The sequence below is a fragment of the Cydia fagiglandana genome, chromosome 24 (genome assembly GCF_963556715.1).
Source record: "Cydia fagiglandana chromosome 24, ilCydFagi1.1, whole genome shotgun sequence".
NCBI classification, from domain to species: Eukaryota; Metazoa; Arthropoda; class Insecta; order Lepidoptera; family Tortricidae; genus Cydia; species Cydia fagiglandana.
In genome coordinates, this window is record NC_085955.1 from 5,130,607 (window position 1) to 5,154,931 (window position 24,325).

General features: G+C 37.5%; 3 protein-coding genes across 4 annotated transcripts in view; 1 reads left to right on the plus strand and 2 right to left on the minus strand.

The window, feature by feature from the left end:
* The window catches only part of LOC134676164 (unextended protein), a 304,119-nt gene that overhangs the window by 105,537 nt on the left and 174,257 nt on the right, over positions 1 to 24,325 (minus strand). Inside the window, exon 1 of one of the 2 annotated variants that reach the window (XM_063534449.1) lies at positions 2,422 to 2,806. The exons of the other annotated variant lie outside the window; for it this stretch is intronic. Coding sequence (XP_063390519.1) covers positions 2,422 to 2,780 — 359 coding nt within the window. The 5' untranslated portion in view covers positions 2,781 to 2,806. Of the gene's footprint in view, positions 1 to 2,421; positions 2,807 to 24,325 lie in introns of those variants that run through there. 2 annotated transcript variants of the gene reach the window in all.
* LOC134676549 (zinc finger protein 271-like) lies at positions 8,268 to 14,082 on the minus strand. Its single transcript, XM_063534939.1, has 4 exons — positions 13,595 to 14,082; positions 12,977 to 13,147; positions 11,283 to 11,912; positions 8,268 to 8,281 (listed from the first exon to the last, which is right to left on the minus strand). Exons 1-4 carry the CDS (start codon positions 13,869 to 13,871, stop codon positions 8,268 to 8,270), a joined length of 1,092 nt encoding a protein of 363 aa, XP_063391009.1. The 5' UTR covers positions 13,872 to 14,082.
* LOC134676140 (DNA/RNA-binding protein KIN17) lies at positions 16,363 to 23,618 on the plus strand. Its single transcript, XM_063534420.1, has 7 exons — positions 16,363 to 16,849; positions 17,386 to 17,578; positions 18,122 to 18,266; positions 19,720 to 19,900; positions 21,486 to 21,645; positions 22,558 to 22,680; positions 23,219 to 23,618. Exons 1-7 carry the CDS (start codon positions 16,542 to 16,544, stop codon positions 23,291 to 23,293), a joined length of 1,185 nt encoding a protein of 394 aa, XP_063390490.1. The 5' UTR covers positions 16,363 to 16,541; the 3' UTR covers positions 23,294 to 23,618.

Sequence of the window (24,325 nt, forward strand, 5' to 3'; positions counted from 1 at the left end):
GAACCTCTCTGTCGCACTTGTAAAGTAGTACGTAAGTGTGAGGGAGGCAACAGGTCAAACGTGGTTCGTGGTAAGCCAAAAGCACAAAATTTCACGAGAATCGGTGTAGATTGCTACCTGAATCGAGCATCCAGACGTACGAAAGTATTTTTGCCCAAGGTGAAACGGAGACCTTCGCTAAAGCTCGGTCAATTACATATATTGCATAAGTAATAAAGTAAAGCATGACTCGGTATCTAAAATATGACGGGGACGCATAAAAATCTAAAAGTAAACATCGTCTGTGCGGCGTCTGGTTATCTGCCAACGGGACGGACACGTGGGCGGCGCGTGCGCAGACCAATCATATTGCAATAATTGCACAACGCTGTGTTGCCATTTGCCATTTATACTGAAGAGCAGCGAATGTAAAAACTTGTATTAAATAATTAATGTATACTGAAAATCGTAATTCAAGACAAAAAAAAAAGTAAGACAATGTTGCCACATCTAGCATCCACACGTACACAAATTAAATCACCAATTTGCATTCTACTATGAAAATTGGCATTTTTGCGTCCGCACCTGCTGATGTGATCGGGGAATCAAATTGGTATTTGCGTCCGCACGGCCCTGTTCGATCGGAGAATTTCATCAGATTAATTGGCGAAAAATTGTCTCGTCTGGATACAACTTCAAGGAAAACAACGAATTAGTGAATATTACTATGTAGTATGTACCGAAGCGTGTACACGTGTGTAACATAATATATATGTATATAGAGGTAAATGTAAATAATAAAGAACTTGAGGAGATAACGCATATTAAATTAATGTTTATTTTGAACTCAAATATTTGTCAGTATTAAAACTATTTGTTTATATACTTGCTACAAATTCATGAGTAAATAAAAGGTTTTGTAAGTACACATAAGCAAAAAAGGTACCTGCAGGTACATTGTAATTAGTGGCTAACTGAGGTCACCCGAGGTTTTGTTTGCGGTAGGTTTCGGCATAAAAATCATAGGCACCTATAGATGGTCAAGCAAATCTTGTCAGTAGAAAAAGGCGCGAAATTCAAATTTTCTATGAGACGCTATCCCTTCGCGCCTACATTTTTCAAATTTGCCGCCTTTTTCTACTGACAAGATCTGCTTGACCAAGTATATTTCAGTTTCGGTTAAAAAAACCTATTCTTTATTTCTGTGTCTAAACCCTGTGTGTTACTGTTATTGTCCCAAATAAATTGAAAAAAAAAAACTTCTCACCGCCTCGAAATTTACAAGATTGTATTTTCGGTAGTGTCCAACCGAAGTATCGGTTTCGAAATATAAAATCATGTTTTGACCGAAGGTTCGGGTTTGGCAGAAACAATAGCAAAACCGAACTTTCAGTTTCGGCAGAAAACCGGTTTTGGTCGGTCACTAATAAAATTGTAATAGGCTACTATTATTCGAGTTATCGAAGTCTACAAGTATTTACAACATATCGGTGGTAATTGCGAATAAACGAATAAACATACCTACGGCCCTCCGGCGCTGAGTTTTTTCAATTAATTTATTACATTTTATTATACCTATTATACTATAATAATAGTCACAGTTAACTGTAAAATCTCTATCACTCCGATAAGCAAAAATGACAGAGACCACAATATCTTCTGGGAAGTTAAAAATTAAAAAAAAATTAAGGGAATCACCAGACCATAGACATTACATAACATCACAAAAAATCGCTTTCAATACAGCGACCGTAAAATGAGGCGTTGCATAATGAAATTAACTCTTATGACTCATTCGGTGTTAGAATAACGGGGTTGCGACGCAAAAAATTAATTAGCATAAGTCAACTGAACAAACAATTACACATGCAAAGTAATTTCTACTATGCATTCAAAATTCGAATAATTTTCGAACGGTTTTGTTTTTGTATTTAGCATTTACATATTTCGTTCAACAGAGTGTGCTTACCGCGAACACCGAAGTTCACATTTCGGGCATATTTTCTGTTTTATTTTAATTAGAGTGATAGGCATAGTTGCTCGAAATTTACCCACTGGTATTTTCGCGGTCCCATAGCCCAGTAATAAAAATTATTTAGGTATCTACAGCTTATCAAAATCAACAATATTGAATGTCAATATTTCATACACCCACCGTTGATACTGTACAAATTATCAACTTTTGAGCGTAAACCGTTATCAGGCTGAGAGGTTGCAAATGATAAAAGTCATATAAAAGTGTTATACCCAATTGATTCGTATTTCGAGCCGGTGCAAACTATATTTCCTCAACATTTAAGTTTGATTACTATTTTAACTTGTTTTGTATGTCTACCCACAACAAAAACAAACTTATTACCTAACTCGAAAGGGTTATCATATTTTAGTTCAAGCTATGATTGAGAACCAGCGAAGCAAATCCGCGGGGCGTAACCAACATACCTGATTCCTATGACGTCACCATCCAAATATAAATCAACTCCTTGGTGAAGCCACTGCTCGCCGACTTTGGCACAGAAAAACATTCTATCATTCTTCTGAACAATTAATTCAGTATCTAAAACATCCTTGGTGATCGTAGGATTGCACAGCGCACCGCGAACCGCCGGCTCTCGGGTTAACGACCACGAATCCACGTTCGAAACTTCCAAATTCAAATTTAAAACACATTTTTTTTCGGCACAACTGCTTTCGTTCACACTCACTGCGAATATCCATGGTTGGAACACCGCGTAGGCGTTTGTTATTAAGAATAACAATAAAAATAAACCGCTAGTCCGTAATAAACTGAGACACGCCATCACGCCGCGGTTGCCACTGGCCGAATGAGAGAGCGAATGGGAACGGACGGCAACATGTTGCTTCGATCGAATGAACGAATTGAGTTGCGTCATGTGGTTTGTTTGATAAGTTTCAAAAGTTTGAGGTTGTTTCCCGCTCCATCCGATCCGATACCTATTCATTAGTAAACTGAAATAAATGTCATCATATAGTAAGAAAAAGCGACCAAATTAAAATATATTCTGAAAATAATTAATTTGTCCTAATACTTCTAATACTATTCATTAGTAGGGACATAGGTACTTCTGTTAGGCTAATCCTCGGAAATAGCCTTATGTTACGTGAGGTACAATCAGGGGTGCGAAACTCCTGACTTCGGCCAAACTCGGCTCGGCTCGGCTCGGCTCAGCATTTCTCCGAGCAATTATTACTATTATTAGGGATGACAGCATGATTCGACCCAAACCGCTGTCTAACTTCGGTTTTGTAGGAAGTTTCCTTTCTGTACGGCACTACTATTATTTATTCTGTGGCTCAATACAAACAACGTTGTGATTATAACAATATGCTTATTGTATTTTGGAAATAATACAAAACTCCCATTCTCTCAACTCTCAACCGATTAACATGCAAATTGAATGCCTTCATTTTTCTACCCTCACTTTTAACATGGTGTTCGAATGGCCGTTTCGATACTCGCACTAAAACTAGTGAGTAGCCAAAGCGTCCGCACCACCTGATTTGATCGGACAATTTAATCATCAAATAATAATAATTCAGCCTTATACATATACGTCCCACTGCTGGGCACAGGTAGGCGTGTCTCACTCCGCGATTTAGTCGCTTTGCTACAGGTAGCTTAAAAGTGCATCCGTTCGGCCCCAATTTTGGGGTTTGCCATAAGCCGCGCGTGGCGCTGTCGCCACCTAGCGGCCATATCTGTAACTGTATAAATATAAAATTCTTTTATTTGCATAAAATATGGTACAACAAGGTGATATGTTGTGTTGATCGTAACAGACGCGTTTTGTTAGAGAGTGAGTCTTCTGTACTTATTACTATTATTTGTTCTGTGGCACAGACCTCCTCTGACTCGCAAGAGGGCTTGGGCTATAGTCCCCACGCTGACCCAATACGGATTGGGGACTTCACATACACCTTTGAATTTCTTCGCCGATGTATATATGCAGGTTTCCTCACAATGTTTTCCTTCATCGAAAAGCAAGTGGTAAATACCAAATGATATTTCGTACATAAGTTCCAAAAAACTCATTGGTACGAGCCAGAATTAGAACCCGCGACCTCCGGATTGAAAGTCGGATGTCATATCTACTCGGCCACCACCGCTTTTCTTGTAATCAATCAAGATTAGCGAAAAATTGTACTTGTCTGGACAGGCCTTAAATATTATTTTATTTTAAAGGTATTAAATGTGACATTATCTATGAAAAGGGACCTTGCCTGGTGACAGGCAGACAGACGGACAGCGGAATCTTAGTAATAGGGTCCCGTTTTTACTCTTTGGGTACGGAACCCTAAAAATTTATTGGAATGACAGATGGTAAAACAAATTATTGCAGTGGCAACATTGTCTTACTTTTTTTGGGCTTCAATTACGTTTCCATTGGTAATTTACGTTGGTATAGGATTCCGTAGATTCCAGATGATTTGAGTTTAGATGTGCGTTTTCTATCGGGGGTTGTTTTTTAATGATGAGTAGTTAGACCAAGATAATTCTGCAGCGATTTTGATAGCCCAGAGTGCTTTCATTGACCGTGAATCTTCTATCGGGGGGCACGGCAGTGCCCCCGCCAAGTCGAGCGCGAAGCAAACACTGCCGTACCATCCTTTACTGGAACCATTTCGCCGCATTTTCAGGCCCCTATTTGAGAACCTCTGGATAAGACCAGAACGCAGAAATTTTGGTCATCCAGTAAGCTATAATCACATACTTAAAATCCAAAATTTCAAGTCTGTAAGTCATTCGTAGTGGCCCGCCTAGCGGGTGCCTATAGATATTACCATAGAGAAAAATATACATATAGAGTACTCACTCCATACATCAGTTTTGGTACCAAAAAATTGTTCTCATAGTCGACATCTATACTTCGTTTTTTTTAGCATTAGAAATTAGGTAAACAATATTGATGTCTTTTAATTGAAAAACACATTTTAAAACTAAGTTACGGCAAATATGTAACAATTATGAATCTAATACGATCGTTTATATTCTTCTGCTTTCATAAGTAATAGTTATTGATTTTTAAAATTTTGTTTTGTAAAGTTTTTCAATTAAAAGACATGCCAAGATCGCTTAATTACCTTCTTTCAAGTTCTTTCTAATGCTAAAAAAAACGAACTATAGCTTCGAGTAGCGGAATTATCAGCACTGCTACTTGATAATGATAAATGTATCTTTATAATCAAAATTAAATTCGTAAATTAAATAGATAATAATAATAAAAAATAGATTATAATTTGCATTAAAAGTATTATGATAATATACATATGTAAGCTGAAATAAGTTTACCTAAAATAATAATGATATTCTGTGTAATAATTAGAGATGCCCCGAATAGTGAATTTGGCCGAATACCGAATATTCGGCCCCTCTCTCGGCCGAATACCGAATATTCCGCGACCGAAAATTAGGCATGACATGATCAAATTACATATTATGAAAATTGTTCGCACAACTTTTGCTAAGATATATTTTTATGTTGAACTGAATTAATGAATTTAGTTAGAGTCAATCAAATCAGACTCATGATAAAAATATAATATTTTGTAATCAACAAATGCTCAAAAACGTACCTTCGTATGTACTACTTTCCAAGAATACATTTCAATTATTAAATATACATAGATTTTGGTTATTTTTTTGTGTAATTTTTCATTGTAGGTAGTAATAATGTGTTGACATGTAAAATACTTCTATTTTATGAATAAAAGTTTGATTGATTGATAATAGATGTTGCACCGACCCAAAACCAGATTAGCCGGAACTCTATTTTCAACTCCTTCTGCTTTAATATTAGTTGTAAATTGTTGTTCAATACAATTTTCGTGCGTCACGACACGACTCACGAGACATCTAGTATCAAGTAGCGGTACTGATAATTCCGCTACTCGATGCTAGATGTCGCCTACGAAAATAATAGTCTTTTTGGTACCAAAATTGATGTATAGAGTGAGCACTTTATTTTTACTAAGTTTATTTCTCTATAGTCCATAGACTATAGAGAAATAAACTTAGTAAAAATTTCAAACATTTACTGCCAGGGTCAATTTCACCAAACGAGCATTTTTATCTAATTTCCATGGAACTTTGAAATACCAACATTACACAAAAAAAAATATGCTGAGAATTTGATAAAAAATATAATAAATATTAATTTTCTTATGGGATAAAAATATTCATAAAACTATAAAAGTTATTTAAATTTAAAATTTTGGTCAGGGCACGGGAATTAGTGTGTCCATGGAAATTAGATTTTACTAGGACGGAAATTAGAACACGGCACGGGAATTGTTTTCTTAACTTATTTTGGTACTTAAAACTATTATTTATGTATATTTTAATCTACAATAATATACTGCAACCATACTGAAGTGGCATCGGACATATTTACCTTCTTTAATTTTAGTTTCGTACGACAAATCTACGAAAGTATGTTACACTAAAAACTACGTATTTGACTAATCCTTTCCTTTATTTTAATGGCAACTAATCTCTCTTTCTTAGTAAAATGTACATATTTCAAAACAATACTTTGAGTAGTTTCGTAAACTTGTCCGCCTTTACATACAAAACTATTCATTAAAAAGTGTCACTATGTATCTGCATGTAGATAGGTACAAGGTGTATGATACTAAGAAATAGGAAATTATAGTCTTATAGGAAATGATACTAAGAAATAAATAGGGGCACAGTGAGAAGAAGTTATTGTGTAAGTTAATCTGAAGAAATCGAATATGCTGCCTTCATAAATTAATAACCCAAAAAATTGTTTGAACACATATGAGGTAAGGTGGGGTAAGACTATCACCGGGGTAAGACTATCACTTGTATGGAATCCTCATACTGTTAGTCTTGCCCCGATCAAAATAAACTAAGTTAGTCTTACCCCGCCTTACTTTACACATAGGTATACGGGGTGTCTCTGCCCTGCGGGAAAATCTTCAAAGTGTAGGTTGGTTAAGTAATTTCTCAAAAATATCATAATCTTCCTAAAAAAAACTTGCTTACAAAATACCCCCTGGCACTGACTAAAATAACCGACTTGGTTTCACATTACATCCCAAAACTTTTTTGTAGTAGAGTAGAAGAACTGCGTTGCAAGATTTGCATCTTTTTACATGAATTGAAATGATCCCATCTCTTTTTGTAGGCTGTCCTTCTTTTCGGGTAAACATACCCATACCATACTGAATATACTGATACTATGTATATACATATCATAATACATCTTTATTCATACTCACATCGTCCATCGTAGTGTACCTTTACTTTCCCTACTAATTGTAAGAACTAAAAGGTAACGTTGTTATCGCATATATTTCTATAGGATTACAAACTTAATTATGCAGTTATCTTTAGAACGGGACTAATATTGCAGTATTTTTAGATTTTTATTGGCTTAAAAAGCTAAAACCTAATTAAGTTTCAAATTTGGAACTTGTGGGTATGCTAGAGGTACCTTAAAATAATATTGATTGAGAGTGATTGTGCCAGTGACAAAACTAAAGGGATTTTAAAGTGTATTAATTCTTAGACTACATGCTCAAATTAAATGTTATTTAGATAGAATGTTATTGAGATTTGATGGTACGGCCGTGCCACGTTGTTTTGCTCGACTTGGCGGCGGCACTGCCGTGCCCCCAGATCCTTTGTCCTTCTTCAGGCCTCAAACTATCTCCATGCCAAATATGTATTATCAAGATGATATTGTTTCAGCGGCTTAAGCGTGACGAGATAATAGACACACAGACAGAGATACTTTCTCATTTATAATATAGTAAGAATAGGATATATTTAATTTTTCTTGTACCTATTAGAAAAGCTAATTTATAACAACTAATCTATTAAACGAGCAATTCTTGTATATATTTCGGGGATCTAGGAAACAGCTCTAAAATTTGATCATATATGGGCGTTTTCTGGGATGAAAAATCGATCTAGCTAGGTGTCTCTGGGAAAACGCGCATTTTTGAGTTTTTAGGTAGGTATAAGTTTTCCGAGCAAAGCTCGGTCTCCCAGATATTAAAAACTTTATACGGCTTACGCTGTCAGCTGTCAAATTTACAAAATAAAACCATTGTAAATTTGATTCATTTTGTTTCATGTAACCTTAGGTACGGGTATGATAATATGTAATAATTCCAAAAATAGTTTTATGTTTATATAATATTTTAATATTATAATATGATAAATGAATAAGGTAAGGTGGCGCAAGACTAACAGTACGAGGATTCCATACAAGTGATAGTCTTACCCCAGTGTCGTCTTACCCCACCTTACCTTACGTATTAAAATTGCCCGTATTATTCGGGTCCACCCTGTAAGTATGTACTATAGTACTTATACTAAAAAACCGTTCATAGATTTTTGTACATTCTCTGAGATTTCCTTAAATGTAAAATAGAAAGATATACGTCATATTATTATTACATATAATATATATTCAATGCCAATATATATATGTAATAATAATATGACGTAAACATTGCCAATTAACTTACAGTGCCCCCAATTAAAAATTTATTGACAATAAATGTAATACTTTCTAATTCCCGTGCCACTTAATCAGCTGTTTTAGATAAATATTCTATGGGAATTAGGGCACAGAAATTAGAATTCGTAATAAAAAAATTCGCCAAAAATTTAAATCGTGTTTAACCAAACTGTTATGTTATCGCTTACATAAAGATACATAAAGGGCTCCTAAATATGACAATTGTTTTTGAAAAGCTATGTGGGAAATAAAATTTATAAGGGGCATCGAAATTAGAAAAAAATTGTCGCCCACCCGGATTCCGAAATACTTATGCGATTTGCTCGATCACGCCGCGGCTTGACGTACATCCGCTTGCTTTGAGAATCGGCCGAATACTGTCAGTACAGGTGAGGCGGGACACGAGGCGGTTCAGATACAGACGTCGGCTGTGAGAGCCCTTTGAGTTTTGCCGACGAAATTTTACTCGCGCGCTCGGACAAAATTTAAACTTCGATCACGAGTTATTTACCACAATGAAGTTAATAGTGTATGTGCTCAGTGATAGTAAATATCATCTAGTTTAAGTATTTGACACTAAATTAGTGATACTAATGTAGAATTTTTCGTAGGATTTTTCATTATGCTCAAAAGTAGATTCCGGACAGGGCACGGGAGTAGTAATTTGAGCCTTTAGGTATTTTTAAGTGTACTCTAAAAACCAAATAATCAGTGAATTCATATGGAACCCGGTGTGAAAGTGTGGCTTCTTTATGTAAAAAAAAAATGGTAAGTATTATTTGATGCTAACCCGCGATTTTCATCACGGACAGAAAAAAAATCGTGTTCAGAAATTGACCCTGCCAGACAAAAAAAATACATGTAATATCATAATATTACATGTATTTTTTTTGTCTGGCAGTGAATGTTTGAAACGGTAGAGTTAGACCAAGCTAACTCTGCAGCGAATTTGATAGCACAAAGCGTGGACGTTTGACGTTTATATAAACACTTCCACGCTATATATTCATACAGGATGTGTTTCTTTAAGTATCATCTTATGTATGTGACGTTTTAAATCACATTTAGTGGCACTAGCAAAGCTACACCTGTATGAATCCGTTCATGGTTTTTTAAATGATGGCTAAGCGAACTCGCATAGCTACAGTGCTTACATTTGTATGGTTTTTCTCCGGTGTGTATCGTTTCGTGCTGTTTCAAATTACTTCTTTTAGTACTTGTGTGACTGCAGAAGGCACATTTGTAAAGTTTATTACTATCATGTATCTTTTCATGTGTTCTTAAATTTCTTTTGTTATGTGTAGCGTAGCTACAGTAGTTACATTTGTAAGGTTTTTCCCCGCTATGCATTATGGTTTGATGATATTTTAAACAACGCTTATAAGCAGTAGTGTAAGTACAATCGGCACATTTCAAAGGCTTATCACCAGCAAAAAGAATAGATAGTCTAGAGGGCTATTGTCAAAGTAAATTTTGTAGTCACTGTACATTTACTGCCATCTATCGACACACGATTAAAACTTAAAATGTATAAATTAATCAAAATATGTTTACGGATAAATGATTTTAAATTTTTATTGTACCACACTGACCCATGTTCTTTCACTGATATGTGTTAAAATTGTTAAATATCAAACGGTGTCGCCAACGCCATCTAGCCGAGAGTAGGCCAAAGGTATATGGCGCCATCTATTCGAGAATGACTTTTTCTTTTCTTGACATCCGAGGCACGTTTTTTTCTTAGACTTTATTTATTTTATACGGAGTTACATATATCTTTGTCACCAGTATGTGTCCTTTCATGTTTTCTTAAATTAATCTTATTACTAAAAGTATGGAAAGCATGTAAAGCTAGGAAAATGTCATACATTTTTGTGGAATAACATATTTAATGCCCTAAGTGTAATCACTTTCTAAAATATTGTATATTTTTCACTACTTTAATTTTTTTTTTAAACAATGTTCTGATAACTAGCAAAGCTGCAGTGGGTAGGGGAAGGTGGGGTAAAACGGAGATTAAGGTATTTCGGCAATAAAACCCTCCGTTTCTATTGCACAATATAGAGAATTTTATTACGAAATTAATCAGTATTTCTCGCTTTAATTATTTCACTGAAAACAATAAAAAAATCAGCAATTTATTTTAATTAATAAGATTATCAGCTTTTAAAAAATCCCGACTTGCCTCATTAATGGGGTAGTGTTCTCCGTCTTGCCGCAAGACGGAGTACCCCTTGGGTAAGATGTGGTAAAGAATATTTAATCGTAGTTACTTCACAAACTGGGTAGATATGGACAGCTTCTTCATCGTTATCTTCCACTCTACAGACACGATGTGCCCACTCCCCGCAAATCTGGCAAGTGATCCTTCCTTCAGTACACTCGGGACTGAACACATGCAATGAAAGTGCAGAAATTCTGTTTCTTCGTCATCTGAGCATCTTCATCGGGTTTCTTTTATATATTCCAAATTTGTCTGTAGTAAATAAGAACAAAATAAACTTAACTCATCCCTTACTTTTGGGCATCTTTTGGGTGCTAGTAGACAAAGACACTACATATCTCTCTCTCTCTCTCTCTCTATCTGTCTGAAATGAGTCAGCCCTGCCCAAGCTACATTTGTTATTTGTTGTTGCTTTCTTACTGCTTTCCTCTAACCCTGTTTCATAAGGTGAAGCAGTGATGATAGCTATTTTCTAATAGTGTTATATATTACTTAATTGTATTATCTGTTTTGGCATGGTCTTCCTCTAGTCTTACCCCGGTACCCCGTATACCCCACCATACCCTCCATTTTCTCCGGCTTTACTCCATTATGCGTCCTTTCGTGCTGTTTCAAATTACTTTCACGAAAAGTAATGTAGCTACAGCGGGCACATTTATAAGGATTTCCACCATTATGTATCATTTGATGAACTTTTAAGCTACGTTTGTAAGATGTAGTGTAATCACAGAAAGCACATTTGTAAGGGTTTATACCATTATGTATAGTTTCGTGTACCCTTATATCAGCTTCCTCGGAAGCTGCATACCTGCAGTATTTACACTTGTAGGGTTTTCTGCGAGGATGTATATCGTCATAGTGATGATCGAAATCACTTTTACTATCAGTAGTATAAGCACAGTGAGCACGGGTACATTTGTAAGAGACTTTATTACCAGTATGATAATTTTCATAATGTTCTTTTAAATAAGACTTTTCCATAGTTGTGTAGCTGCAGTAGGCGCATTTGTATGGTTTTTCTCCATAATGTTTCAGTTCGTGGCGATTAAAATTAAATTTATTGATACTAGAATAATTACAGAGATCACATTTGTATAGTTTCTCTCCTACAAGCGTTTTCTGATGTATAAGTGGTTTGTTCCTTGAAGATTTAGTGCCTGGATGCTCAGTGTTGGTGATATGCTGAGCTTGTCCTGAAATGAATGTACAAATTAATAACAATGATCAGTAGGCTTAGCACAGGAGCACCACGATAGTATTTGCCCGAAAGATAGAAAATAAATAAATATTATAGGATATTCTTACACAGATTGACTAAGTCCCACAGTAAGCTCAAGAAGGCTTGTGTTGTGGGTACTCAGACAACGATATATATAATATACAAATACTTAAATACATAGAAAACACCCATGACTCAGGAACAAATATCTGTATCGTCATACAAATAAATGCCCTTACTGGGAGTCGAACCCAGGACCATCGGCTTAGCAGGCAGGGTCACTACCCACTAGGCCAGACCGGTCGTCAACTTATAACAGATACTTATAGTTCTTTTTTTTTATTAGGATTACAAATAAGGTAAACAATCTTGATGTGTCTTTTAATTGAAAAACACATTTTAAAAATAGGTTACGGCAAATATGTAACAATTATGAATCTAATATGATTATTTATATTCTTCTGCTTTCATAAGTAATCTATAAGTACGGTGACTAACTAATTTTAAAAAGGCGTTTTTGAATTAAAAGACATGTTAAGATCGCTTAGCTTCTTTCAAGTTCTTTCTAATGCTAAAAAACCGAACTATAGTGAAGGTCACCATCTCAACTTGGCAAAAATGTTTTCGTATGTCCGATGTTTCCTTAAGCAGGGGCCCGTTTCTCAAAAGCTACTTGTAAAACAAGCGGATGTCACTTTTTGGCAGCAAAGGGACTTCCGCTTGTATTACAAGTTACAAGTTTTTGATAAACAGGGCACAGGTCACATTTCTCAACCAATTCTCGTAAGATTTTGTGAGCATGTTACATAGTTAGATAGAAAATTTATTTTGATTGCTTAAAAAAAACAAATGTTCAAAATGGTTGAAATTGTTGTAAGTTCTATGGCATGACAATTGTGAGTTTGCTTATTCTACACTTTTTTCAAATAATTTTATAAATATTTTTTCTTTTTACATTTTTAAGCTTATTGTGAGGTCTATCAACCAACAAAGTCAATAATAGAGTAACAGGTAAGTAAATAATAAACTGCAACTTACCGTCAAGTTTGTTAATACTTGATTTGTCTTCATCTGTGCAATTGTCATAACTCGGGAAATACTGTTGGAACTTGTATGTGTTCTGACAAATGGTGCATGTATGGTGTTGCATGTCAACATGCATCTGCTCCAATCTGACAGAGCACGTCTGGCTTGGCATTAACTGGCTCCCTGAAATAAAGTTGAATATATACACCAAACTTATTATATTGACTTTGAGCCCACACCTCAAAACTTGCCAAGCAAAATGCAATTTTGGTTGATCAAAATAAAGATTCAAATTATGTTTCGTTTTTTAGCATTATATATTGCCATAAGCAATATTGACATGTCTTTTTATTAAAAATCACCATTGAAAAATAAGTCACAGCAAATATGTTAGAATTATAAATCATATATGATCTTTTACATTCTTTTGCTTTCATAAGTTAATACAAACTAATTTTTAAAGCCTTTTTCAATATTCTTTAATAAAAAGACTCATCAAGTTTGTTTACCTTCTTTCTAATGCAAAAAAAACGAACTATAGAATGGAATGGGAGACCTTTATATAGGCCTCAGGCCAGACAGGTTGTGATAAATAAATCAGTAATCTGTCATTATTGTTTGAAAACAAACCTCGACACACTAAAGTCACTTTGGGCCGCTGGAACTCCTCGGGATCCAGCACAAGTTCTTCTGCTTTTATGTCCTGGTCAATGGGCTCAACCTGTTCGTTTTTAATTTCTTCCTTAACCTTATGGTCATTGCACAGCTGGGCCGCTTCAACATCCTCCTCAGTACAGTCACACTCTGTTTTCACATGGTCAATGTGCCCAGTCAGGTCCTCCGCGAGGTCCCATGACGGTTCGGCCTTCACCTTAACACAATCCGCGCTCTCCAGCAAGTCCGACATCCTTATTAATACTATAGTTAGTATATACAAGTTACTCTATGCCGACATCACAGTATGGCGAACGAACAATATCTTTAACAAGTTATTATTATTTGCCTTTACCAGAGTAAGTTATAGGTATATTAACAAAATTAACTATACATTATTAGCTAGAAGAAACTACTATACTGCCCTAAATAATCAGTAATTCAGTACGTAATCAGAGTAATCAATAATTTTTACATACAAAACAACGTAACGTCAGATAAGACAAGTGTCAAAAGTTTTTTTTTTTACAGTGTCAAAAGTTGGCTGAAACGTAATTGACAGGCGTACACATGGCGTACCGGACCGCAACCGCAACCTTGTCCTGTTCGGGCCAGTTCGGGCTGTTCAGTCCTGTGGAAGGTGCTTCGCCGTACATCCGTTAAGGACGTAGCTATGAGTGAAAGCGAGAAAGAGATAACTGACCGGACCTAGGTTGCGATTCGGTACGCCCGTCTGTAACACAATCTAGATGATTTATTTGATCTATATCGCACTTTTAAATCTAAGTACTCTGGTAACCAGTGTTGCCAGATGGTCACAAAAGTCACATTTTTCGTGAATTTTCGCCTTCTCGTGTGACATGAGTGTGACTTACGATCTTGAGGCAATTTTTGTGACTTTTGAAGCTAGTCGAGTTTTGGACAAGTTTAGTTCTGCAATTTTTTTTAGGAATTATTATTTAGGAACGCAGTAAACGCACCCAAGTTGACACTTGCACTGACATCCACCATCATGTTTATTATAATAGTCGTGGTAGTATAATATGAGACATGTTACCTTAACATGACGGTGTTATTTAGTTTGACAGTAGTAGTAGTTATTATTTTTAGTGAAATGATTCATTTCTTTTATTTTTAGTCTGTACTACTCATTGCACTGCATCAGTTATTTTGAGATTTTTGAGCGCTAAAAAACCATTACTGTGTTATTTTTATCCGGGGGTAAATTATTTACGCATACCTATACTTTTAGGGTTCCGTACCTCAAAAGAAAAAACGAAACCCTTATAGGATCACTCGTGCGTCTGTCTCTCCGTCTGTCACAGCCCATTTTCTCCAAAAGTACTGGACCAATTAAGTTGAAATTTGGTACACATATGTAAATTTGTGACCCAAAGACGGACATTTTACGTAAACAAATGAATTCTAAACATAGAGGCCACTTTTGGGGGGTTAAGGAGAAAATTAAAAAATAATGTACTTTAAACTATATCGTGTTACATATCAAATGAAAGAGCTCATTTTGAGAATTTTAAATATATAACTTATGTAATTTTAATATAAATAGTTTAGAAGTTATTTAAGAAAATATCCAAAAAAAATTACCATTCCCCCTTTATCTCCGAGACTACTTGGTCTAAAATTTTACAAACTAGTTTTTTACCTATAGATGACAGGAAAACCTGTTAGAAATATGCAGTCAAGCGTGAGTCGGACTAATTACTTCGTTTTTGATCCGACACCTACGGGTTTTTTTTAAAGGCAATTCACTCACGTTTCACTTTTAAAAGTACATTGTTAAAAATTGGGTAATGTACGAATCCCTTGGAACTTAATTTGTAACTTTCTCATTTACCCCCCAAAAGTGCTTGCCCCCATGCTTAAAATTCATTTGTTTACGGTACATGTCCGTCTTTGGGTCACTAATTTACATATGTGTACCAAATTTCAACTTAATTGGTCCAGTAGTTTCCGTGAAACTAGGCTGTGACCGACGGCCAGACAGACAGACAGACGCACGAGTGATCTTATAAGGGTTCCGTTTTTTTCTTTTGAGGAACGGAACCCTAAAACTCATGTATAGTTAGTAGATTTTTTGTGAAATAGAGGGCGTTTTTTGAACAACTAGCCATATTGTGCGAGGTGATTAGGTAGGCCATACTGAACAACTTTTTCTATGGGACCAACTCCGAAATCATAAAATTTTTTTTGCCGTTTCATACATTTTAGTCGAGTGGATGTCGAAATTTCTATGGGAAAGCCAATTTTTTGACGTGATAACGTCTTATAAATCGATGAACACCGGTAGCATGCACGAAAAAGTGTCACGTTATGGACAGATCTCCATGGTAATGTTACGGCCACGTTTTCTTATGACGTTATCACGCAAAATTATCGGCCGTAAACCGACTGTACAGTCAACCATTTTTAGGGTTCCGTAGTTTTTATTGGGATTTCGGGGTTAGTTTCATAGAAAAAGTTGTTCAGTATGACCTACCTAATCAAGTAATCACCTCGCACAATGTGGCTAGCTGTCCAAAAAAGGCCCTGTATATTATTTTCTGAATTTCTTCTAACAAAATCGATTTACCTACCCATACAATACAATAATATAAAAATGTGACTTAGGCAGCAAAAACGTGACTTTTAGGGAAACGAAACGTAACTTATGACTCCAGAGCCCTGGCAACACTGCTGGTAACCCTGAGGTTGACATCGCTGTCAGTTTGACTGATGTTGGCGTGATGGCGTGACGTAGTAATCTTTCATTCATTATTCGTGTGGGATTTGTGCTGTTTTTACGATTTATTTAATTATTTTTGCACCAAAATATAGCCAAAACAATTTTACATTGTTATCTTAATAATAGCCGTTGAGATCACCTTAGAATCTACTGGTGTTTACAGACTAAAACCCCATCAAAATGGGTGGAAAGGCTGAAAAAGGCACACCAAAGTACATAGCGAACAAAATAAAAGCTAAAGGCCTCCAGAAGCTCCGTTGGTACTGCCAGATGTGCCAGAAACAGTGCCGCGACGAGAATGGCTTCAAATGTCATACTATGTCGGAGTCTCACCAAAGGCAGCTATTGTTATTTGCTGACAACGCTTCGAAGTACATTGACGAGTTTTCTAAGGAGTTTGCTGACGGTTACGTGGAACTGTTGAGGCGGCAGTTTGGAACGAAGCGGGTGAATGCAAACAAGGTTTATCAGGATTATATTTCGAACAGGTAAGGACATTTTTATCTTAATATTTACTATCCAGAAAACAGGTTAAACATAAACACACATCTTACATCATAACATCAACATCAACAACTAACACGGTACTAACATGGTAATTTAAGTCTAATTGTAAGTTTGTTACTACAACTATGGACTGATTCATCCAAATTTTTTTTTTTTATATACCGGGTGTGGCCTGTAACATGAGCAAAAAATTAAACTGTAGGCTGTACTCCTCATACTGACCAACATTTGTTCAGCGACTTTTAAAAATAACTTGTGGTTTGATTTTTAATACACTTTAAAGTTTATTCTAAGACGCGATGTATTGCGAATTTTGTTATGTTTGTTACAACACCTGTTGTAGGTAACCTAAACAGATGGTTTTGCCTTGTCTTGTAGCCCCTGGCTGCAAAATAAAATTTGCTTAAAGTTGCTGCACGTTGAGTATTGCTAATCTGAGAACACTCATATTTTGGGGGACTTGTAAAAATATTAACTCAACTTTTCTTGCTACAAAGCAATCTGTTTTGCATTCCAGAGACCATCTCCACATGAACGCCACACAATGGGAGACGCTCACAGAATTCGTCAAGTGGCTGGGGCGAGAGGGCAAGTGCGTGGTGGACGAGACTGAGAAGGGCTGGTTCGTGGCCTACATCGACCGGGACCCCGCGGCCGTTGCTGCCATGGAGGCCAAGGCGAAGAAGGAAAAGATGGATAAAGATGATCAGGTATGGGTACTAAAATGAAAGTTCATGTGTTCAAGTTATTACCCAATCATCCTACTTCTGTAACAATTTTTACAATTTACTAGTAAAATGACAGAACTAGGACAACCTAAGGCCGATACCTTCGTTTTTTTAGCATTAGTAAAATACGACGCGATTTTGACATGTGTTTTAATTGAAAAACGCTTTTCAATTAAAACACATCAGTAAAAAACTGATGCTTTTTAAAAGAACTGTTGTAAAAAGTAATGAAATAAATGCATTTGTATTTGTAATTTTGTAACTATTAGTTACAATACGCGCGAACAGACAGAGTCTGGCCAGTGAGTTTAGTTTATATATGTTTCAAGCTGTTTATTTTTTCTTAAATTTTTCTGTATTGCTAAGTAAGTAAGGTACTCAAGGGTCGGCAACGCTTAAGTGGCTCCTGTGATGTTGCTTATGTTCCTGGGCGACGATGACCGCTTCCCATCAGGCGGCTCTTCTGCTCGTTTACTGACTATCACATTAAAAAAAAATGCTTTTTTAATTTACATCTTGTTACAGGAAAGAATGCTGGAGTTTATCCAGAAGCAAGTAGAACGAGGCAGGAAAGAGGGAGATGACGGCGCACCCTCCTACACCGAGTTCAAGCGAGAGAGCAGTCAGGAGAGGATCTCGCTCAGTCTCACCCTTAAGAGGAAAGCAGATGGTAAGTTCGATAACTATGGGTCCAGAAGCAAGTAGGACGGTGTAGGAGAGGGAGACAGCACACCCTCCTACACCGAGTTCAAGCGAGAGAGCAGTCAGGAGAGGATCTCACTCAGTCTCACCCTTAAGAGGAAAGCAGATGGTAAGTTCAATAACTATGGGTCCCAAAGCAAGTAGGACGGGCCAGGAGAGGGAGACAGCACACCCTCCTACACCGCGTTCAAGCGAGAGAGCAGTCAGGAGAGGATCTCGCTCAGTCTTACCCTCAAAAGGAAAGCAGATGGTAAGTTCAATAACTATGGGTCCAGAAGCAAGTAGGACGGGCCAGGAGAGGGAGACAGCACACCCTCCTACGCCGAGTTCAAGCGAGAGAGCAGTCAGGAGAGGATCTCGCTCAGTCTCACCCTCAAGAGGAAAGCAGATGGTAAGTTCAATAACTGTGGGTCCAGAAGCAAGTAGGACGGGGCAGGAGAGGGAGACAGCACACCCTCCTACACCGAGTTCAAGCGAGAGAGCAGTCAGGAGAGGATCTCGCTCAGTCTCACCCTCAAGAGGAAAGCAGATGGTAAGTTCGATAACTATGCGCTCAGAAGCAAGTAGGACAGGCCAGGAGAGGGAGACAGCACACCCTCCTACACCGCGTTCAAGCGAGAGAGCAGTCAGGAGAGGATCTCGCTCAGTCTTACCCTCAAAAGGAAAGCAGATGGTAAGTTCAATAACTATGGGTCCAGAAGCAAGTAGGACGGGCCAGGAGAGGGAGACAGCACACCCTCCTACGCCGAGTTCAAGCGAGAGAGCAGTCAGGAGAGGATCTCGCTCAGTCTCACCCTCAAGAGGAAAGCAGATGGTAAGTTCAATAACTGTGGGTCCAGAAGCAAGTAGGACGGGGCAGGAGAGGGAGACAGCACACCCTCCTACACCGCGTTCAAGCGAGAGAGCAGTCAGGAGAGGATCTCGCTCAGTCTCATCCTTAAGAGGAAAGCAGATGGTAAGTTAAGACTCTCAGTTATTAGGAAAACGACCAAAATAGAAGACGTTTCCCAGAGAATCCGAACACTTAACTTAGATACAATTTTATGAAATAAGTGTATAGGAGCGCTGGTGGCCTAGCGGTAAGAGCGTGCGACTTTCAATCTGGACTCTAGAGGTTACGGGTTACGAGTTTTTCGGAACTTATGTACGAAATATCATTTGATATTTACCTGTCGCTTTTCGGTGAAGGAAAACATCGTGAGGAAACCGGACTAATCCCAATAAGGCCTAGTTTACCCTTTGGGTAGGAAGGTCAGATGGCAGTCACTTCCGTAAAAACGTGCCTACGCCAATTCTTGGAATTAGTTGCCAAGCGAACCTCAGGCTCCCATGAGCCGTGGCAAAATGCCGGGATAACGCAAGGAAGAAGAGAAAAGAGTTATGAAAGAAGTGTTTGTTTTAATTAATCTGAAATTTTTCAGATAAAAAACTAGAACTCCTCACATCTGCGTTAAAATCTAAAAGCAAAGAAGAGTCCTCAAGCAAGAAAGCAAAAGAAGAGCCTTCTAGCAAGAAGACAAAAGAAGATAAAGATAGAAGTAAGAAAAATGCCCTGGACGAGATCATGGAGATGGAGCAACGGGCCAAAGAAAAAAATCAACGGTAAGATTTTTTTTCCTTTTAACCATCTAAAATGTTTGCCAGGTACTGCACCAATGGTTGTCTGAGGAAATCGTTCTTTAGCGATAAGACTGCCTGATTTTTAACCTCTAGGTAACACAACCTACTTCTTTACAGTTGATATTGATACTATAGGGAATATTAGGCAAAGCTCTTCGTAGGTGGCACCACTAGCACATACAGTAAACAAACCTCATTGACATCATCAATGACACATCATGCGTCTCTATAATTATAGGGCAATCTCATGGCCTACCGTGAAACTCGACAATCGAAAGTTCGGTTTCTGCCTCTATCGCTCTTGCTTGTTCGATTGATAGAGAGGCAGATAAAGAAATTTCGATTTTCGCGTTTCGCGGTAGGCCACCTGTAAACAAACCGCCTTGATGCATCAATGTCATAGTGAAAACTTGTCAATAAACTCTATGGTTTACTAAACAAATTAGTGCTGCACTCTGGCGGCAGAACATTGCGGTAATACTCCCTATTGGGTCAGTTTTTCACCTAAGTGTACGGATGTAGTTCCATCGTATTTTCACGGAAACGTACGAACGTGTCTTGCTATTTCACTCTGTCTCAGTACAAAAAGTAATGAGGTTGCTTGAAGTATTCTTGGTCAAGCAAATGTCGTCAGTAGAAAAGGGCGGCAAATTTAAAAATTGTAGGCGCGAAGGGTTATCGTCCCATGGAAAATTTGAATTTCACGCCTTTTTCTACTGACATGATTGGCTTGACCAAGTATAGCTTGTAGCTTGACAAATACGAACGTTTCCGAGAAAATACGATGAAAACAATATGGTATTTGTCTACTAGTCAAATCAGTTTCTTTTTCGAACAGTCAAAACGATTTTGCTTCTATGGAATTTATATGAAACACTAGCATGTGACGTCACGATCAAATTACTTACTCTTTATAGTTTTATACGGGCTTTAAAATAGAAATTGTGTCTAAGGGGGCCCACTGATTAACAGTCCGCCGGACGGTATCGGCCTGTCAGTTGTTCGGAACTGTCAAAATTTTGTTCTAACTGACAGGCCAGTCCGGCGGACTGTTAATCAGTGGGCCCCTTAATAAAAACTGCTGTCTACGTTTCTCTATTTAATCTTCTGGTGCTTTATTTTATGCATGTTGTAAAATAATTTATTTTAAATACATTCAAATACCCTATTATGCACTACATCTGTATAGTTCGTAGCTTTGTAACAGAGCCCGGCTAATCCTATTGTCTATTGTTAAGTAAAACCGCACGTGCTACTTACCTGCAAAAAAGGGTCATAATTATTCTATTTGGCACCTGAGCGCAGGCTAGTCCAACGCTCAAAAAACCAGTGTAGGTGCGCTCTCCGATAACGCGCCTTTGTTACGCATCTCGATGACACATTTTAGACTGGTTCTGTAGCGTTCGACTCGCCGGCACTCAGTAACCGAAGTACTGTACTTTTTATGCAGGTGGTTGAGGCAAGTGGCATGAGCGGTTTTACTTAACAATAGACAATAAATAGGATTAGCTCGGGCTCTATTAGAAACCTACGAACTATACCTATCATTGTACCTATTTTATTACAGGAAAGACTATTGGCTAACAGAAGGCATACTTGTGAAAATCGTGACCAAATCTTTAGGGGACAAATATTATAAAAGGAAAGGAGTCGTCGAAAAGGTGATAGAAAAATATGGAGCCGAAGTGAAGCTGGTGGATGAAGGCACCAGGATTAAGTTAGACCAGGTCAGTTTTTAGGGTTCCGTACCCAAAGGGTAAAACGGGACCCTATTACTAAGACTTCGCTGTCCGTCCGTCTGTCCGTCTGTCTGTCACCAGGCTGTATCTCACGAACCGTGATAGCTTGACCAAAGTTAAGCAACGTCGGGCGTGGTCAGTACTTGGATGGGTGACCGTTTTCTTTTTGCATTTTTTTCCGTTTTTTTTTTGCTTTATGGTACGGAACCCTTCGTGCGCGAGTCCGACTCGCACTTGCCCGGTTTTTTCTATAGATGGCTTTGATGCCCTATAAAGAACTTTTTATTTTTTTTATTCTTCGGTAATTTTTGCCAGGTGGATTCTGCTGCTGATAAACTTTACGAGCACTTTTCCCATATATGTACTACTTAGGCTCACTTGCACCATCCCACTAACCCGGGATTAAGCGGTTAAATCGTTAACCTAGTGTCAAATTGTATGGGTAACCATGGCAACTCCAGGTTTAACCAGTTAACCCCGGGTTAGTGAAATGGTGCAAGTGGGCCTTAGTGAGATAGTGAGGGACTACATTATAGGGTGATTGCGTCAGTTTACCGTCCAGTGCCAGTTTCCGTACACTTGACGAATTAGCAAATAATACATTTCATTTTTAATTTGCTACTTGCGAAATATAATTTTAGTAGTAGTAGTAAAATAATTTATTGTACAAAAAGAAACATAAAACATGAAAGAACACACATCATTAGTACAAAGTATATAAATATATAAATTGTTTAGACACCATGTATTACTGAATCGCGATTAGAAAGGGATTGAGATAGCTGTCAATCCATATTGATTTTGACGTAAGTGTATGGAAATCTGTTATTTCTAATCCCTTTCTGATCGCGGCATGATAATATACTGTAAAAGCCTTTAATTAGTGACATTGATTTTCAGAACCACCTGGAAACGGTGATACCCTCCCCTGGACGCAGCGTTTTGTTCGTTAACGGGCCGCACCGCGGCGCTAGAGGAATACTGAAGGAGATAGATACGGATAACTTCTGCTGTCTAGTGGAGGTAGGGATTGGAAAAATAAAATATTTGAACCATTGACGTATATCTGTACTGGCCTCATTCATGCCTCCTTTGGAGAGCCTTATGTAATAACATTTTCACCACACCAGCTCGGAAAGGCTTACTTTGCACTTCAAAAACTGATAGCAAAGTTGCATTTTATTCACATGTGAGACAAAGTAATCAAATGCAAATTTTGAGTTGGTTTCTTATGTTTGCTGGTAGAAATGACTTTTAAATGATGATTTTGGATGATAAATATTTAATAACATTCATTTGGATTTGATTTTGTTTGATATTTTACATTTAATATTTGCTTCAGGTTGGTGTAGTGAAAAATTTTGTGTTTCACTCGGGGGCAAATTTAGTTTAACCCTCGTGCTTTGAAACCCTCGCAACGCTCAAGATTCCATTTTTCAAACCACTCGCTACGCTCGTGGTTCAATTTTGGAATCTTTCGCGTGCTCGGGTATCAATATTAGCACGAGCGGTTAAACAACAACTTTGCCCCCTTGTAAAACAAATAACTATTATTTTACAGATAACTAGCGGCTCGCAATCCGGGAGAGTAGTAAAGGACGTCCAGTATGAAGACATCAGCAAAATGGCGGCGTGACAGCCGTGACCATGGATCTAGTCACAGACAAGACATCCTCAGACTGAGCATAGTCGCGCTACCCCCTCTGCCACATATACGGTAGTTTTACTCCATTTTCGAGTCGAAAGTGTCTTTGTGTGACGCCCGTGTCTTTGAACGGACCAATCACGGCACGGGACTCGCTCACCTCGTCCCCCGCACCCGTGTTTTTGGCAGCATCGGTTTCATGAAATAATTGTTCTAAACTCCGTCTAGAGGATTCCTAGTCTATGGGTGAAAGTGCAGTCAAAACAAGTTTTATCTTTTTAATGAATGTAAATTAAATTATTTTGATATAAGTAAATGTTGTTTTTATTACTATCTTTGAGTTCTAGAATTTAAATTTACGTTAGACATTGTGGCAAACCTCTCATCCCTTCTCTCCCCATTCATAACCCACCTCTCCCCGCGATCCCTACTCACCCCATTTTACGGTTGTTTGTTTTCCAAAGAGAAAAAGTAATGAAGTTGTACTTTGGCTAGAAGGAATCAAAAGATCCGCATGCGAGCACTTCAGTACGTAGTAGGGTTGCCAACCGTACTATATTATATAGTATTGTACTATATTTTGGCTCTCTGTACTATATATTTTTGGAAAACTATATAGTACGCTAAAATACTATATTTTCAATTAAACGTAAATCACAACCATGTTTAGTATTTTATCTAAAAGTACTACTACTACTGCTCCGTTGGCTCAGCGACCCAAAATGAGACTTGGCCTCCGACACAAGACAGCGCCACTTTTCTCGGTCCTGTGCGACCTCTCGCTAAAAAGTACCTACTGTCTAAGTAGTATATGGTATGTGTTTGTAAAAAATGCTTTAAGTATCTAAAAGTACTATATTTCTATGAAATGTACTATATTTTTGATGCCTTATTCTGGAAAATACTATATTCCACCAAAAAAAAGTTGGCAACCCTAGTACGTAGGTACCTTTATTTACCAAAGTTTCGACACAGGTTTCACTGGTCATATAATTTCGCGATAGACCGTTATAAGGGGGGTTT